We start from the raw sequence: 15594 nt of genomic DNA on the forward strand, positions 1-15594 counted from the left end.
CAATGTACTTTTCAAAAAGTTGTTTGTGCTCTAAGGCAATAAACCGTTAGGCCCACTCAGTAATCCATCCCTGCTCATAAGTTTGCCTATTTAGAACTTTTGAACCATTTTGGAATTTCTGGTGTGTGATATTCCATATGAAGCCTTAATCGAGTTTTAAAAGCCTAAATATATACAAAGTGATTCCATGTCCCCTTGAAAAAAAGTATTTTGAGCATTTTCAAAATACAAAAATACAGTATTTTATTTTGATACATAATATGGGTACAGTATTTTGTAGTTTATTTTGATACATTTAAAGTATTTCTGACTAGCTTCTATAGTAACTTTCTGTAATCAATCAGTGCCAGTCTAAGGTGTTTTCTGTAGCTCCCAAGGTTAAGCTAGAGTGCTGGTTAATGATGGCCACTTTATGCGTAATTAACATATTGATGCTTCCTCCGATTCCTCCGCCGGGAGCTGCCCCAGATGGTGACGGATGGGTCAGGCCAACACCAAAGATCCTCAGAGAGAGGACCTTACAGACCAGTGGTCCCTTTCATCTGATACACAGCCTCAGTGCCCTGCCTCCTGCTTTTCTCTTGCTCTTTCTCTATGCTATCCATTATTTTCACACTTCTTTCACATCTCCTCTCTTATCCATCCATCTTTCATCCTGCCAACAGACGTTTTCTATTGGTCAGGCTGCTGGTCAAGGTCTCTCCTGTACAGAAGGAGATTTTTTTTGTGCTGCTCTGTTCAGAGAGAGGTTTTTTGAGGATTTGTTTATTGTATGTGCAGACGTCTGAGACAGTAGTTAATACTGTTTTGTTTGAAGACTTACTTCCTACCCTCCATGATTAGGTCCTTTTTTACAGTAAGTGGTTTAATTATATCACACCCATCTTCAACTGTAAATTGCTTTGCATTTATACTGGGAAATGGATGACTCATAAATGCCTTGAAAAATAAAAGTAAAAACCAAAAGGAACATAACTGAATACATGTGAAAAGCTTTTTCTGGTTCCCTTTACCTTGAATGGAACACAACATCCTATATGACGGTTGCTGTAAAGAACAGTTGCCTGAGAGACCTGTTTGACTCCCCTGACACAGTGGGTGTGACTGAAAGTGTCTGCAGGGGGGGGGGGGGGGGGGTGGTTAGTGTATGTGTATGTATTAGTGTATGACTGTGTGTGTGTGTGTGTGTGTGTGTGTGTGTGTGTGTGTGTGTGTGTGTGTGTGGCAGGTTGCTGTAGCAGCAGCAGTGTTAAAGTTAGCATTAGCAGCAGGAGCAGCGGCTGAGCATATTGCCATGGCATCAAGGCCTAATTAGTGCTGAGAAAAGGTTAACGGAGAAGGAGAGCTCACCCAGCCACATCCACCCACAGACTCTCCATTTCAAACTACACATTCTATACTGTACAGCACCGCAGGCAAGCACAGCTCTGATCTAATTATGAGAGCGGAGAAAAGAATATAGGACACAAGAGAGCAGTGGAGAGGAAGGAAGAAATCAAAGAGAATAGTAAAAAGGGAATATTAAAGGTGTAATCTGTGATTTCTTCCTATATGTTTTGTCAAATTCAGTGAATTGCTCCTCTTGGCATGTTCAGTGTTTGTTATCAAAAAAACAAAACAAACAAAAGGAAATGGTAGTGCAGCACTACAGAGTCCTGGCTCTATAAATGAGACACAAACAAAACAAAACAAACAAAACAAAACAATTCCAGCCAATCAACAAACATGCCTCAGGAGCCCAGAAGGGAGGGCTGTAATTTGATTGGCTGTTGGGAGCAATGCCAACAACCTTTCATGAAACCAAATCACGAACTGTATCTTGAAGTGTTTTGAAGACCACATATACACACACACTCCGCTCTGCCCTGTGGGAGTAAAGGTCTACTCTCAGCCATGTGGTTTATGAGGAAGACCAACACAACACTCGCCTGACCTTGACCCCAGCGAAGCCGATGTGGATACATAATGATTCCATCAGGACAGACCTGCTGCCAATAGCCATCTGATCGATGAGGCCCTGCCTTCTCTGGCCCTCTCATTGGCTGCATTGATTCATTTCAGCAGGAACTGACAGTGAGCTGTCCATTGCGCGAGAGAGAATGAGAGTGAAATAGAGAGGGTATGCATGTGTGTGCGTATATGTGTGTGAGAGAGAGAGATGCGGGACAGAGATAGAAAGAAAGAGATGCTTCTCCATTAATCCAATCCCACTCTGAGTCTTTTATCGGAGTCTAGACCAAAGAAAGCAAGGGGACACAGGGGTCCGACCCCACGTATATGGAGGAGAAAGTTAGATGGATGGACAGGCTTCAAGAGGAAGATAGCCACATGCAGACATTATATTTTACATGCAGACTAGTACATGCAGACTAGTACATGCAGACTAGTACATGCAGACTAGTACATGCAGACTGGTACATGCAGACTAGTACATGCAGACTGGTACATGCAGACTAGTACATGCAGACTAGTACATGCAGACTGGTACATGCAGACTAGTACATGCAGACTGGTACATGCAGACTAGTACATGCAGACTAGTACATGCAGACTAGTACATGCAGACTAGTACATGCAGACTGGTACATGCAGACTAGTACTAGTACATGCAGACTAGTACATGCAGACTGGTACATGCAGACTAGTACATGCAGACTAGTACATGCAGACTGGTACATGCAGACTAGTACATGCAGACTAGTACATGCAGACTAGTACATGCAGACTAGTACATGCAGACTAGTACATGCAGACTGGTACATGCAGGCTAGTACATGCAGACTAGTACATGCAGACTAGTACATGCAGACTGGTACATGCAGACTAGTACTAGTACATGCAGACTGGTACATGCAGACTGGTACATGCAGACTGGTACATGCAGACTGGTACATGCAGACTAGTACATGCAGACTAGTACATGCAGACTAGTACATGCAGACTAGTACATGCAGACTGGTACATGCAGACTAGTACATGCAGACTGGATTTCTACCCAGTAATTGTGTGTGGAGCCCTGTGGCTGTAGACGGGTCGCACTCTGCTGGTGGGTGCAGCAGATGATTAGCAAGGCTGAGTGTGCCGGCTTGGTTGAGCACACACACCCACCACTTCCCAGTGGTGCTTTTCAAATAGGAAGGGAGTAGAGATTGAAAAAAGGCCTACCTCAATGCTACAGAGAGTCCATTTATACATTAGTCTCTCTCTCTCTCTCTCTCTCTCTCTCTCTCTCTCTCTCTCTCTCTCTCTCTCTCTCTCTCTCTTTCTCTCTCTCTGTTTATGTTGTGGTTGTTCCTCACAAAGCTCATGCACTGTATTGTGCTGTCTTTTCCCCCCTTGCTTTTTGTTGTTATTATTATTATTATTTTCCTCACCTTACACTGCTTATTGATGTATTGTCTACAGGTAGTGCTGTGTTTTAATTTCCCATGGGGTCACACAACTGTATGCTCAACCCTCCTCAGAAAGCACACGAGGGGAGGGGGGGGGGGGGGTGCTTAAATTAAATTCTAATTATCTATTTATGCCTGTGTATAGTATTGGGGGAGGTGGGACAGCTAAGGCCATTAATATCCAATCCCACTCCAGCCCTGTCTTTGGTCAGAGATCCATCACCTGTGCTACTTGTCTTTGACAGCAGCTGCCAAATGACCAATTTATTTTCCAGTCACCCCCCTCAGTGTTCATGTGGCGATACTCACATTTGGCAGTTCTGCACACACATACATTTGCTTGCACTCATACATGCGCATACCAATATACAAGCAGTATATGCTGTATACACAAATGTCCCTCCCCCATGTATGTAACATCACACACACACACACACACACACACAGGACACACACAGACACACAGACACACACACATGCACAGGCACACACATACACACACACACACACACACACACACACACACACACACCCTTTACCATGTGAAAGATTGCCAAACATGTGTGTTCATGGCATGTGCTGGGGAGGCTTTGTTGTGGGCGGCTCTCCTCCAGGGAGACAGGCTTGACCTGATCTGTGGTTGCCTAAGAGAGAGGGAGAGGGAGGAGGAGGAAGAGGAGGAGAAGAGGAGCCTGTTTACTGCTATATTCAATAACACAGCATAACAAACAAACATCAAAACTGTTTCCGCTTTGTGTTTGTGATTTGGAGAAGAACAAGTTCATCCCTTTCATGTATGCAAGCACAATATAGACACACACCTTCACTCACAGATACACAAAATATGGCACTGAAGATTGACCAATGCCATACTTCACAAGGCAAAGTTTAACATTTAACACAAAACTACATACTTAATTTGTGTATGTACTGCATGTGTCTCTGTGTCTGTCTAACTATATTTGTTTGTTTTTTTACTCTTTTGATCCCGTGAGAGAAATTTGGTCTCTGCATTTATCCCACTCCGTGAATTAGTCAAACACACACATCACACAGTGTACACACAGTGAGGTGAAGCACACACTAATCCCGGCACAGTGAGCTGCCTGCATCGGGGAGCAGTGAGGGGCCTTGCTCAAGGTCACGTCAGCCGTGCCTACTGGTCGGGGTTCAAACCAGCAACCCTCCGGTTACAGGTCCGAAGTGCTAATCAGTAGGCCACGGCTGCCCCATGAGAATGTTGTCCTCACACATACTGTATGTGTGGTGAGTGTGTGCATGTGTATGTGTGTGTGTAAGTGTGTGGTCAGAGAACAAGAGAGAGAGAGAGAGAAAATGAGAGAGGAGAGAGAATGAGAAAATGGATAGAAATCTAGTGTGTGATGACAAGGTCAGGAGAAAGGGTGAGCCAACAGAGAGAAAGTGAGTGAGCCAGCACCTTAGTGGCCTTGAGGTGTGAATAGAAAGAAGGACTGCTGTAAGAGAAAAGAGGGAGGGAGTGTCATCTCTGCTATTCAGTCTTCCTCTGCTCCCGTCCATTCATCAGCCGTGGATCTGCCCAAGGTTTCTTCCTTGGTAAGGGAGTTTTTCCTTGCCCCTGTTGCTCTTGGGTGCTCCTTGTTGGTGCCCCCCACCCAATCCCAATCCTCCCCTACCTTTTTTATGCAGCCCTTGCCACTTAATCTACTAAATCCCTCTTCTACTGCACTTTTTACCCCCCCCCCCCATTAATGCACAAATAGGCTGACACCAGACATAATTTCACTGCATTTCTTACTTCCAGTAACTATATGCATGTGACAATAAACTTCCTTGTATCCTTGTATCATGCTCCATAACGGATCTAGTATGTCTCACTCGTAGCTCTTTTATTTCCTCTTGCTCATACTGCAATTCTCTTCAAAAACATCCATTATTTCCCTAAGTGGGAGAAACACAAGCTGTCCATGGATTAGGCAAGTTTGATTAAGCATTGCCTAACGCTGCCGTCAAATTCAACCATTTATTAATTTGTGTTGAGTTGTCAACTGCTTTGTCAAAGCAGAAGGCAGTCACAATAGAGACAGCATGCAGGGCGGAGGATGTGTGGGAAGATTTTGAAAGTTGAGAGCGCTATTGAAGCGACGAGGTCACTGTAGCTGTCATTGTTTACCTCTTCAGTTGTGTTAGTGCTACAACAGAGATGGTCTAGACATCAATTTTTAATTGTTTGAGATTATGCTGCGCATAATTCTGCAGACAATTCCATCAATATAGGTTTGGCTCACAGTGAAAAAAAAAAACAGCTTCAAGTTATTGTTGATGTTATTGATAGTGGACTGCTGTCAGGTTACACCAAAATTAATTTACATGAATATAAAAGGTAACAATGACAGAGAAAAGGAAGTATACATCAGACAATAGTCCCTACAGTGCAATAGCGTTCAATCTTAAAGCGTTCCAGGGAGTTCGTTTCAGTACCATGGACAGCACCCACACTATAGCGACCCCAATAGACACTTACTGCTATCAATGCGCGAAATAAATAACAGCATCAGTCTGTTTCCAAACGATCAAACCCTGGCAATTCATTTCACTCTGATCAGCTGATCGCGTTTTAGCCCCTGACACGCCTCTGTCTCTAATGGCCCTGTTGAAAGTTGTATTATCCGCACGTCACGTCCTTGCACTAATACACAACAAACATCCCTGTCTTTTTCTTTTCACCATACAAACACGTGCTCAGAGCACACTCATTTAGCCTACTACACCCCGTTATTTGTAGTTAGCTATTTTTTTCGGTTTTGAGAGGACTTTCTAACATGTTGCAATCAGCTTTCACCCTGTTGCGCACAAGAAAGAGCAACCATTTCGGCGATTTTATGTATATCCCTGTGTTTGTGTTTAAAATATATTTTCCGGGTGACATAAACAGCGAGCATCTGGGGTCGCTGTTTATGTCAACTTAGGTTTCAATTGGGCGAACGGTGTAAGTGTGTCAGACATATGCGTACCGTGGGCGGGAATAGACGTGTGTTTATAAACCACAGCGCGCGCTCCGTGGGGCGGCAGCAAACGGAGAGGAGACAGGGGAAGAAAGCACGCGCTGGCTTTGGTTCACCGAAGGCTGGGTGGGGGAGCCGTGGAGCCCTCTGCCTTCGCGCGCGCACACCTGTATGGATGACCACTTTAACCTCATCGACTCGCCCTCCGTGAGGCACCGAGGCAACGGCGAGGAGCACAGCTACGGGGAGAGGGACAAAGCCATCATGACAGTTGTTGCTTGTGACAGCATGCTGGAGGAAACGACCGCGCTCCCCTCTCACCTGCCCGTGGATCGATATGAACACCAGCACGAGTGTTGTGAGCGGGTGGTCATCAACATTTCGGGCTTGCGCTTTGAAACGCAGCTCAAAACTTTTAACCAGTTTCCGGATACATTACTTGGGGACCCAAAGAAAAGGATGCGTTACTTTGATCCCCTGAGAAACGAATATTTCTTTGACAGAAATCGACCCAGCTTCGATGCCATTTTGTACTACTATCAGTCGGGCGGGCGCATTCGCAGACCCGTGAATGTGCCCATAGATGTTTTCTCTGAGGAAATCAGATTTTATCAACTTGGCGAGGAAGCCATGGAGAAATTTCGAGAGGACGAGGGCTTCATAAAGGAAGAGGAGCGCCCCTTGCCAGATCATGAATTCCAAAGGCAGGTCTGGCTTTTGTTTGAGTACCCCGAGAGCTCAGGGCCAGCGAGGGGCATTGCCATCGTGTCAGTGCTAGTCATCCTCATCTCAATCGTCATATTTTGTCTGGAGACTTTGCCTGAATTTCGGGACGACAGAGACCCAGTCACAGTGGCTCCAACAATAAACGGAACTGGCCCATATGTCCGGAGTCCCTTCACAGACCCTTTCTTTGTTATAGAAACACTTTGTATAATTTGGTTCTCTTTCGAACTATTGGTCAGATTCTTTGCCTGTCCCAGCAAAACCACTTTCTCCAAAAACATCATGAACATCATAGACATTGTGGCTATCATCCCATACTTCATCACTCTGGGGACGGAGCTCGCTCAGAGGCAAGGCAATGGGCAGCAAGCCATGTCGCTCGCAATTCTCAGGGTGATTAGGCTCGTGCGAGTTTTTCGTATCTTTAAGCTCTCTCGTCACTCCAAGGGCCTTCAGATTTTGGGCCAGACTCTAAAAGCCAGCATGAGAGAGCTGGGACTGTTAATATTCTTCCTTTTCATTGGAGTTATTTTGTTCTCCAGCGCGGTATACTTCGCGGAGGCAGACGACCCTACCTCGAGTTTCAGTAGTATTCCAGATGCGTTCTGGTGGGCTGTAGTAACCATGACTACGGTCGGATATGGGGACATGCATCCAGTAACGATTGGAGGCAAAATAGTGGGCTCTTTGTGTGCCATCGCCGGAGTGCTCACCATTGCGCTCCCCGTGCCCGTCATAGTGTCCAATTTCAACTACTTTTACCACCGCGAGACAGACGGAGAGGAGCACGCTCAGTACCTTCACGTTGGCAGCTGCCAGCACCTCTCTTCTACCGAGGAGCTCAAACGGACGCGCAGTACATCCTCCCTCAGCAAGTCGGAGTATATGGTGATAGAGGAGGGGATCAATAATGCATTCAAACAGCCAAACTTTACCAACCAGAACAATCAAAACTGTGTGAATATCAAAAAGATTTTCACCGACGTCTAACGCCGACCAGTTCGTTGTTAGTGAATATATATATCAGGTCAACGTTTGAAATTATGTATAAGCTTAAATCGATGGTATAACCACCGTGATGTGCAGGTGCAGATTTTCCATATAGCCTACTGTACGTTAGAGGGTTCGTGTTTCTGAATCACAAACAAACGGACTCGCCTTAGGGTTCCACACGGTGCCAACATGTCCAGTAGTTCAGTACAGACCCAACGTGTTGCTTTAATTTCGATCACTGGAGGGGGTCCTAATGTCAAACATGATTGTGCTCATTTTGTAATGGCGTTAAGTAAATGTCTATGTTTGCTTTCGGTGTTTCATATATGATTATAGCCTATATATACACATATACTCGCTGTGAGAGGTTTTAATGTGATATTATCGGTATATATCCAGAATTTTGAAAACAAAAAAACAACAACCACAAGTGTCGACGTAAACGTGATGAAACGATTGTTATCGAAAGCAATGTTAGGTAGTGATGGTCCTGTCTTTTGTTATTACTGTGGAATCACACTCAATTCAAGTAGGAGTTTGGAACGGATATAACTATGCTGCCATAACACTATATAAACTTGATTTATAAGTGAAATATTCTACATATAATGTTTAACTTATAACTTTATGAAACAATATATCTAAACAAACATACAGTATATACCGATGAAATAATGAGCAGGCTAACCGTAAGAGATTGTCACTGTTGAATGCACTTGGCAGCACGCTTTGTTTGCGATTTGATGTATGGCAACTGTTGTAGACACTGAAACTGGCATCACAACACGTGCTAGTCGAAGGAGGGTGGACAAAGTAAACATGTTTCCTGCTAAACGTGGCACCGACCAGCTTCTCTCAGGAGGACTTCACTGGATTCGATGGAAAAGACTGTCGGACGTCTCTCATCTGCGGAGCAATGAAAAAAAAAAGAGATCACAGAGGACCGCCCTCCGAGTCGACGCCCCTGAGCCCGCCTTGTGATGCAGTCTCCATAGCGACTTCAGTTTCCTGGGTAACCCCCCATCTATGTTACCATGGTATCCGTCCTTCGTTTCCACAGTAACCCTCCAGATGGTTCACAAGCCTGACTAGCAAAATAGAACGCATTCTAAGGCTGTGTAAGAAAGAGAGGAGAAAGAAAAAAATATCCTAGTAAACACTCCTCACGAACCAAAAATAGATTTGGCTGCATCCCCATGGCACACAAAGTGGCACAAGCTGTGATATAGGCTACATCATTAGAGCAGCACAGTATGCACATATATCAAAAGTGTATATATATCAAGAAAACCTAGCAGGACAAGCTGTCCTAATTAGGTTAAGTACATGCTCTGTGTATGAATAAAATAGGAGCGTTCATTCAGAACAAGAATGAAAGCTGTGTGGAGAGAAAACTTTCATTCACCACCTGAGATTAATTCAGGTAGACTTTAAATTTGCATCATATTTATAATAGACCAAAAAACAGTTAGGCTATGAAGTAATTATAATGTTTCACAATGATCGAATACTTTATGTATCTTTGTTCTAGATGATTTACATTGCACATTTGCTTTCATTCACCAGAGCATGAGAAATCTTTGTTGTTTTGTGTTTTGTATCAGACTATATTATACCATGAGCCAATTTTGCAACAGTGCCTCTTTTCAATAACTGACATCTATGCAGTGATAACCATCTATCCCTCAAATGGGAAATCCTGCCTAAATCTTTCAGCATTGAGCCCATTCCAGAGTGAATTTGCCTCATTTCGCTGGCGTGACGTCAGGCCTGGATATTAGTTTGAATGCCCCTTGGCCTTTTTGTTGAGGTAATCTTGTGGCGACGTCTCACAGGGACACGAGACTCCCAAAGCCTATTTAAGCATCTTAAAATACACATGTCTGCCTGTGCCCAGTCTCATTTTTTGTCCCACTCTATGATTGTTTATCATGTACAAGTCCTATTATATTATAAAGACTGAAGGAACAGCAGCCATGTATGGTATAGCATTTAGATTAAACAGTTTCAGCTGTTTGTGTGTTGTGTAAGGACAGCAGCTCTCGCCAGATCTAAGTCACAGGCCCCTTAGCTGGTGGTGGTGAATCAGTAAACATGACATGCAGGTCCTGGGCTCGACTCCCTCTCCTAAGAGGCACCGTAGCACCGTGGCCCACGTTAGCAGTGAGGGATTTGTATCCGCCAAGTCCAATCGCAGGAGGTTGCCTGGCACGATCAGCGTGATGTTCGGTTGGCCGGTTCGATCGGGTACCACAAGGCTCCCTGGCCACCCAGGAGCATCCAAGCTGTCAGTCAGCGGGCCGGTCGTCCCTGTCCCAGGACACATTGGATATTCCTGGCATGGGCAGAGTTTTACGACCCAATAAGCCTACAGTGCCAAGCTATTATTTTTTCCACAAATCAAACTTGAAGCTCTGTCACAGTCAGTTTTGGAAGCAACAGTCATGGACTATAAACAGTTGTCAAATATTATAGACACAATTTCAACAATCAGTCAGTGTGGAAAAACACTGAAGCTATCTGTCACTATCACACGCTACTGGAGCAGACAGAGGTGGTTGTGTGAGACAAACATTGCTCAGTGCTGCCCCTCAAGTGATTAGTGAGGTCGCTGCAGGTAGGAAACGCCGCGGGACATTTTCCACAACACACCACTCTGAGGGATCAATAGGTGCACCTGTGCCTACCCAGGAGCTCCATCCCAACTGTCCCATGTGTGTGTTATCTTATGAATGCACCTTCACACACACTGCAGCTGGGTCCTAGTTACGCTGTGTGTGGCGTCCAGATGTTTTGGATAATCAGTATTTAACCTGGTAGAGGGGGGCAAATCATGGATTCTGTTCTCACAGAGGATGCATACAATATTGTATTATGTATTTCCAGTAGCTTTGTGCCTATCGTGGATTCTATTCCCAGAGAGGGATACAAATTTAGTACTGTTTTTTTATTTGGCCTTGCAATGTTGCTTTCGATGAGAGCGTATACTGAACACAACCATATAGATCAAATTAATTAATATTATTTAAGGCCTGGCATGGGGGGGGGGGGGCTGGAATCTGCATCTCATAGTCGGAACAGTCCGCTGTGGGAACGCTAACTGACAGGCGTTCGGTTGTTGTTTGGTTGTTTGGTTTCACAAGGCTCACTCACGTGGGTGTCGGTTGCCGTAGCGCTTTGTCTCGTCTCCAGTGTTGATGACAGAGGGTAGCTGTCTGGAGGACTCGTCTTTGACGGGTCTGTGAACACGAGGCGACAGCTGATGATGGCGTAGATGGTGTAGATGCCCACCCCCCCCCCCCCCCCCCCCCCCCCCCCCCCCACAACACACACACACAGACAAACTACCCGTCTCTATAGTTCTCAGCTCACCTTCATTGCTACTGTCTACTGTCTGAGGTGGGCTTTGTTTGTGTCTGTTGCTTCAACCACTTCTCTGACTCACTTTGTTGTTGTTGTTTATTTGTTTGTTTGTTTGTTTGTTTTCGTGCTTGTTTTGCCTCTGTAGGATGCAAGGTTACATCGAGGCTCGAACACAAGGCTCTCTGGAGAAGGTAAATCGAATAATGTTTCCTTTGTTATTATTATTCCTATTATATGTAACAGTATGCTCCATTAGGGATACAGGGAATTACATACCTTGATAGAGTATACTGCAGGTGTACCTATTTGTACCTAGGTGTACTTAAATCAAAGTCCTTTTAGGCAAGTCCCTCCACTCGGCGGCCATATAGCAACGCTTTTTGGGCACTCATCGGGCATCCCTATTCAGCAGAAATGCGCGTGCGCAGGCTTCACGACACCAATCTTGCTCCAGCGGCGAGTTCACAACAAATGATTGGCACGATGTCTTCACTACACACCATATGATTGGCTCAATGTATTCACATCACACCACATGATTGCCTCAATGTATTCACATGTCAACGTTTTGCCGAGGAAGGGGTGGGATATGTGTAGACAACGGCCATACTGGCATTACAAACTAACCCCATGCATTTCTATGGAGGATTTTTTGAGTGCTGTGTCTCCTCATTAGAAAGTCTCTGCTTAAATGGTGCAACACATTTGTAATGGTGTTTATTGATGAGCTGACGTTTCTGTCAGTCAGACCTTTATCAGAGTTTATGCTTTATTATCATGTTGTTTGAAATGAGGACAACAGACAAGTCTCACCTGAAATTACCTGAGATTTTTCAAATATTGAAAATAGTTAATATGCTAAATAAAGCCGTCCAGCGTCTGTATGAGTACACTGTCATCGTCTGAGGGGTGTGGGAAATGGAGGGAACATGGGAAGGGTCACTGAGGGGGTTCTGAAAGAGCAGAAACACACATAAGGAGGGGGCAGTTCAGGGTTGTGTTAGATCAGGTCAGGTTTGGCCGTCCAGACCTGAAGGAATAAGGAATCTTTCTCCAACATGCCAACATACTTTTAAGAGCCCAAACCTGGTTTAAGGGCATACTCACACTGGGCACGGATCACTTGTACCATGCTGGAGTATGGTCTTCTCCCATTCTTGGTCCACAATCACACTGCATACTATCAAACTGTACCCAGGCACGGTTGAGCTGCTGTGCTCTAGAATCTTTGCATAGGCATGTCATGGGCAAAGTATTATAAGCCCAACCGTACCGTGCCTGAGTCCACCTCCTCAAGCAGACCCGGGCACGGATAAGCGTACTGTGCCCTGGTATGGTACAGAACGATCACACTGGTCAAACGAACCAGACATTGGGGGTGAAACATACTCCGGGTGCGGTACAGATGGCATAGTGTGAGTACGCACTTCAAGGAGTTACCAGGGAATCTGTGCTTGGGTTCAAACAAGCACCTTGCGAGAGAAAGTTCATTATAAAAGGAGTGGTATAAGAATTGAAAATGCACTTGAGTTGAAGATTTGACATTTGATATGACATCTACAGCAGTGCTTATTATTGTGATTTTATCCCACCTCGCTCCTGCCTGGCCTGCTCACCCTGTGTTCAGCTCATAGATCACTCCCTTGACTCATGCCCTTGTCAGGCTGCAGGCTTTCTTTGACTGCAGCTCCAAACAGGTGAACATGGCGAACTATAAACAGTGTCCTAATGGTTTAGGTGATTGGCCTATGTCACAACAACTCTTCAACTTTGATTTACTCCATGGCCTCTTCTATGCAGTGGAAACACTGGTATTACATGTAGCAGTTTGAGTGAGAGAAAAGAGCCAAGTACTGCTGTCCACTTGTTAATGTGTGTGAACTGCTTTAGCTCTCCCCCCTGCTCGGTTTTGAGTTGTGAATGACATACACACAGTTTCCTCCACAGTCCACTCCTGTGTGGACTGTGGAGGAAGCACATGGGCCAGTGCTGGAGTGGAGTACACACACACACACACACACACACACACACACACACACACACACACACACACACAAGTCTCCATGCTGTTTATGTTGATGCCGTGAGCTGGAGGTTATTGGGGCGAGTGATTTCAGTTTGCCTTAACAACCTTGATGTGATGCTTCCCTTTATCACTGGGTCAGCAGAGGCTATGGCTGCTTGCCCCACTCCCAGTGTGTGGTGTGTGTGTGTGTGTGTGTGTGTGTGTGTGTGTGTGTGTGTACTCCACTCCAGCACTGGCCCATGTGCTTCCTCCACAGTCCACACAGGGGTGGTAATGCCTTAAATGCATTCTCCAAAGGTGTCCAGGTGTCCTGTGCTGCGTTGTGCTGCGCTGTGCTGTGTGTGTGGTGTGTGTGTGTGTGTGAGAAAGAGAGAAAGAGAGACAGACATAGAGACAGAGAGAGAGAGAGAGAGAGACAGAGAGAGAGGAGAGAGAGAGAGAGAGAGAGAGACGAGAGAGAGAGAGAGTATGTGCATCTTATATTTTGGGCTAATTATTCCTAAGCAGTTGTGATTGACTTGTTAATGTTGTGAGGTCAAAGAATAATTTGGAGTGTTGAAGGAAAACCCCAAAGCCAAAATTAAAAAATTGTGTTCACTGCTTTTGATGCAAGAATCCTCTTTCAACAGTACCCCCACAGGTCATATGCAGTATACAGTATGGTGAGATCTGGCTAGAGTTGTATGACTTAGTTTGATATATCTAATTAAGGGCATGTGGTCCTTTTTGGTCCTGTGGGTGTTTGATAAATATAGTAATGTGAGATGGCAGTTTCTAAAGTGTTCAGTTGAGTGACAATGTTTAGAAGTTTGAAGGTGAGTCGAAGGTTTTGAGATTTTTTTTAACTTGAGTTCTTGGGTCCGAATTTATGTGATGGGCAAAATGCAGATTCATTTTTTTAAGTTAATACCAGGAGCAACATCTTAAAGCACAAACATGGGCGGATATGCATAATTCTCTCTCACACCAAATAGATGTAGTCCACTGTGCGAGATTTGCTTATTTGTACATTGCAACTGTCAGGGGTGTGTGTGATGTATTTGGTGCTGTGAGGAAAACATAGCTGTTTTTGTGCACGTCTCAAATGCCTGAATGAAGATGGGAGTCCATTGCAGTGATAGTCAAGGACCTGTTGTATCAGTATCTGTTGCTCTGAGGTCCTGAAGCTGAGGATGTTCTTCATAATCCCCTCTGGCACCTTTTATTTTAAGCTGCTTCTCTGACCCCTTCTCCCTTCTCCCCCCTTCTTTTTTCTGTTCCTCTCCAGGATGACAGCCTTCACACGGAGAGAGAGAGAGAGAGAAGAGAAAGAGAAAACGAAGGAAGGAACATGTCCAAGAGCAGCCAGCTGTCCTCCGTCGTGACATACTGTAGCGCCTTCCTGACGGATCCTGACGGTTCTGTGACCATCTTCCATATGGGCCCGTTTGGACCGGGGTGAGAGGGCAATGGCGGTGCGGGCGGCCTGAGTTCGCCCAGGGTGGCCTGGTGAAGGAGGCCCAGAAATAGCATCTGTCACCAGGGGACGCGACTTGACTCCGCCTCGCCTTGGCCTCGTGGTGATCTCTCTCTCTCTCTCTCTCTCTCTCTCTCTCTCTCTCTCTCCTCTCTCTCTCTCTCTCTCTCTCTCTGCTGCCTGTCATCACCACAGCGGCCTGACTGCAGAGGGGTGGTGGGGTGGTGACTGGAGAGGGAGGGAGGGTGAGAGAGGAGGGGTGGTCAGAGACGCGAGGAGACAAGAGGAGAGGGATGGGAGAGTACTGGGTGAGAGCACGCCATGAGGGATGGAGCGAGAGAGCGAGAGGCAGTTGCAGAGGACGAGGGAACAACTGAAGAGGTGTGAAATTCAGGGTAGAGTTAGAATCAGAACTCAGACTCAGCCTTTATTGGCCAGGTTTGCGTAAACAACCAAGGAATTTGACTCACGTAACTCTCTGCTCTCAAAGTACAAAACTCACTCACCACTCAGATGAAAGGTGAGAAATTAGGTTAGAATCAGAATCAGAATCAGAATCACAACACTCACTCAACACTCAGATGAAAGGTGTGAAATTAGGGTTAGAATCAGAATCAGAATCAGAATCAAGAATCAGAATCAGAATCAGAATCA

The 15594-nt window shown here is 45.3% G+C and overlaps 1 protein-coding gene across 2 annotated transcripts in view; it reads left to right on the forward strand.

The window, feature by feature from the left end:
* Window positions 1–6453: 6453 nt before the first annotated feature.
* LOC121707688 (potassium voltage-gated channel subfamily A member 3-like) overlaps window positions 6454–15594 on the forward strand; it is a 9234-nt gene continuing 93 nt past the window's right edge. The window contains exons 1-3 of one of the 2 annotated variants that reach the window (XM_042090410.1): window positions 6454–9107; window positions 11604–11649; window positions 14752–15594. The exon at window positions 14752–15594 is cut by the window's right edge and continues 93 nt beyond it. In XM_042090410.1, the coding sequence (XP_041946344.1) occupies window positions 6548–8092 (1545 nt within the window). In that variant the 5' untranslated portion in view covers window positions 6454–6547 and the 3' untranslated portion in view covers window positions 8093–9107; window positions 11604–11649; window positions 14752–15594. The remainder of the gene's footprint in view (window positions 9108–11603; window positions 11650–14751) is intronic. The other variant, XM_042090409.1, reaches the window with a different exon arrangement.

Source organism: Alosa sapidissima, chromosome 4 (assembly GCF_018492685.1).
Source record: "Alosa sapidissima isolate fAloSap1 chromosome 4, fAloSap1.pri, whole genome shotgun sequence".
Taxonomy (NCBI): Eukaryota; Metazoa; Chordata; class Actinopteri; order Clupeiformes; family Clupeidae; genus Alosa; species Alosa sapidissima.